Source organism: Diadema setosum, unplaced genomic scaffold (assembly GCF_964275005.1).
Source record: "Diadema setosum unplaced genomic scaffold, eeDiaSeto1 scaffold_39, whole genome shotgun sequence".
Taxonomy (NCBI): Eukaryota; Metazoa; Echinodermata; class Echinoidea; order Diadematoida; family Diadematidae; genus Diadema; species Diadema setosum.
Window position 1 is genome coordinate 236,758 of NW_027307665.1, and position 3,224 is coordinate 239,981.

The following is a 3,224-nucleotide window of genomic DNA, read 5'->3' on the forward strand; positions in this document are numbered from 1 at the left end:
GGTGCTTTCTTTCCAATAGTTAGATAGGTTAAGAAGGTCAATTTGATTGAAGTTATACATTATTTTAAAGCTTAGAGTCTGCTCTTTCAGAATCTGCCCTTAACTAAAAATAATGTCTGGCTACTTGCAGGATTACAATTGGTATGACTTTTTGTCAACCCCCTCCCCTTTTTTCCATAAAATATATAAGGGTCTGACTTTTTTTTCGGTTTTTGCTGCTTCTCAGTCGATGTGGGATATTTTTGGAGGGAAGTGGCAGCAAAATGTCGCAGCCCATTCTGAAAACGAATCGACATCCATGTTCCAATAAAGTCAACCCAACACTTCGAAAAACGTAGCACCGCCCCTGTAAGCACATTCGACAGGGTTCTGAAATACAGGTATCAGTGCTATTCAACGGTATTACTTAGAGAAGACGAAAACAATAATTAACATTGGTTTAAGCGATGAAAATAAAGACGTTTTTTTTTCCTTTTCTCCATTTTATTCATTTATTGTCCTTTTATTTAAGTTCAGAAGCAATGGGGACAAAATGTAACACGACTTGCAAACATTGAGAAATCCTACTGTTACATATTTCAAGCAAGTGACAAATTGATAAATTCATTTAGATACAAACACATGGATATATGCTAGTTATGATAGAAAATGTATTGATTTCAACCTGAAACTTTCAAAGTAAGTCACAATTTTTCTTTGAAAAGAAGCTAATCGCATGAAATCTACATTTGCAATCCAGTAATTGAAACTTCCTGTCTTAAATAATAATAAATCTGGGGTTTTGTGATAAGCAGGATTAGAATAACAGGCAAATGTAGTGTTCATTAAAAAAACATGAAGCACACCTAAAGCATTTCATTAAAAAAAAAGGAAAATGAAGAAGAACAGTTATCCCTTTTCAATTTAAGAACCGTAGATTGAAGACCGAAGTTCAGCTTTTCTTAGTGGACGCAGTAAAGTCAGGAAAAGACGAGTGGAATGTATTACAAGACGCAGTCGTTTCATTTTCAAAAGAGAGAAATCTCTCTCCTCTTCACGATCACTGTCGCACAGGTCAACAACGACAAGAAGAACACGGCGACGAGCAGGGCGTACGTGGTCGACGGCTGCTGAAGAACTCCTCGACGAAGACTAGCAATCGGACCTTAAAACGGGACCAGACATGAATGGAGTGAAAAATTATTTGGACACAACAGAAAAAGGATATACAAATACGTTACCGTGTAATTTCACTCCGAGTCCAAACAGTAAGACCCAAGATTTCTGGTTCATAACGGGTTGTATCACCTACAGGATGTAATAATGTATATGTGTGACACCGTCTTTGAGTGTTTCTTAGAGGTAAAGTTTCAACTGACAAACACTCACACACAGATTCCTGGTTTCCAGTGACTTTTTCTATTAGAAATGTCTTACAAAATCGGGGCAAACTGGCTTAATAGCTTTAGAGTTATGAATACACTCCATGACTTCTTCGATGTAAAATATATTCATCCCTCCGTTTATGGCTAATCATATGTAAATGTGAAAAAAGTAAAATTTTTTTTTCTTCATTCTGGTGCTCATTATCACATGTATTTTGCGTTTCTGCAATTATTACAGATATGTTGTGCTTATATATTGTATATAGTTTTTTCTGTTTATTTGATGGTAATGAAAACAAATTTAAACTTTGAACGTTAACTTGAACGTTGAATAATCATCAGAGTACATCTCGCTGACTTTAATACCTTTCTCTGAGCCCAAAGTTGGACAGTATTCAACGCTGGTGAAGGTCCAACCAATCCCGTTAGTACCAGAGCACGTGACATTGATGCACCTGTTGCCTGGGCGTGGTCTGAAGAGAGCCGAGGCGCAGCTGGACGAGGAAAGCGTGGTGTTCTCAACTCCGATGGTGTAAGTGTGAAGGTGTGGGAACGGCTGGTCTTGAAGACTGACGTGACACGTGATGACGAGAATGACCTGGCTTCCTTCGATCTCCTGGGTCTCGATGGAGAGGATATTACTTGCTGGGGGCTCGTGACCTATGAGAGCAAAGAACAGCATAATTGATTTGTCTTCATCCCAAAGCAAAACAACATTTATCACAACACGCCTCTCTTCGACAAGTTGTGTCAAAACATACCATCAATCATGTAATTTAAATCTAACTTAAAAGCAGATATCGATTCAAACATTTCATTTAATTTTCGCTCTTTCCTTTTCCCATAATCTGCACAAAAAACGGACTATACAGAGTACAAAACATATAAAGCATATACATACATTTAAACAAAGACTTTCAGACATTCAAGATAATATATGCTGTTACCATTTTCTATATAACCAGAACCCATAACAAGCCTATACCTGTTCTCAGTGGCAGTGTCACCATCTTTATAATCAGAACCCATAAGAAACCTACCTGTTCTCAGTGGACAGTAATTCCGCATAGAAATCGTCTCCCCGAATTGATTGATACCGGTGCAAGATATATCGATACATCGATTGGGTTGATCTTCCATGATTGTTGAAGAGGCGTTGGATCTTGACAGAATGTTTCCATCAGCGGTGATTTCGAACACACTGATCGGTGGAAACGGTTGATCGATCGGATCCACGTGACACGAGATATTGAGACTCGTTCCCCAATTATCCTCGTCTTCTTCTACCTTGATAGAGATGATATCAACTGCAGGTGGGTCTGAGGAATAGAGAAAGATGTGGTCGAAGATGCATTTGATTTTATCACAAAAAAAAGTTCACAATACAAGTTTTAAAAGTACGCAATAGATTGTTTGTTAATCAAATTTATATTTGATTATTTATAATTCTTCGAATCTCAGCCTTAACTTTTTGCCTCTGGTGGTCTGTTCGGGCCAATAAAATCCTTAAATCTATAATATGGGGGCTCGTGAAATATATTTAGCGGTCCAAAATAAAAGCAAACGTAATGTAAATTTAAGTTGTCCGGTTGTAAAATGTAATGTAGGCCTACACCGCCCTACTTTGGCAAAAGGGAGCAAGTGACATCGAGTACAAGTGCTATAAATGAAGAAAATATGTTTAGGGTAGGCCTTCCAATATGGAAATCTGTGATGAGAACAAATGTCAGTATTCGTGCAAGTCATATGGTGATGCATTTATGACAATTCGGAAAAAAATTGATATTCCCATAGAAACTGATTATTATGTAACTCGCTTCCTTTTGTCAAAGTATTGTCGATTTGTAGCAAACATGAAAA

General features: G+C 37.5%; 1 protein-coding gene across 1 annotated transcript; it reads right to left on the reverse strand.

Moving 5' to 3' along the window:
- Window positions 1–1,007: 1,007 nt before the first annotated feature.
- On the reverse strand, window positions 1,008–2,504 carry LOC140245841 (uncharacterized). Its single transcript, XM_072325340.1, has 3 exons — window positions 2,405–2,504; window positions 1,731–2,024; window positions 1,008–1,144 (listed from the first exon to the last, which is right to left on the reverse strand). The coding sequence occupies exons 1-3, from the start codon at window positions 2,502–2,504 to the stop codon at window positions 1,008–1,010; spliced, it is 531 nt and encodes a 176-aa protein (XP_072181441.1).
- Between the last annotated feature and the right edge of the window lie 720 nt (window positions 2,505–3,224).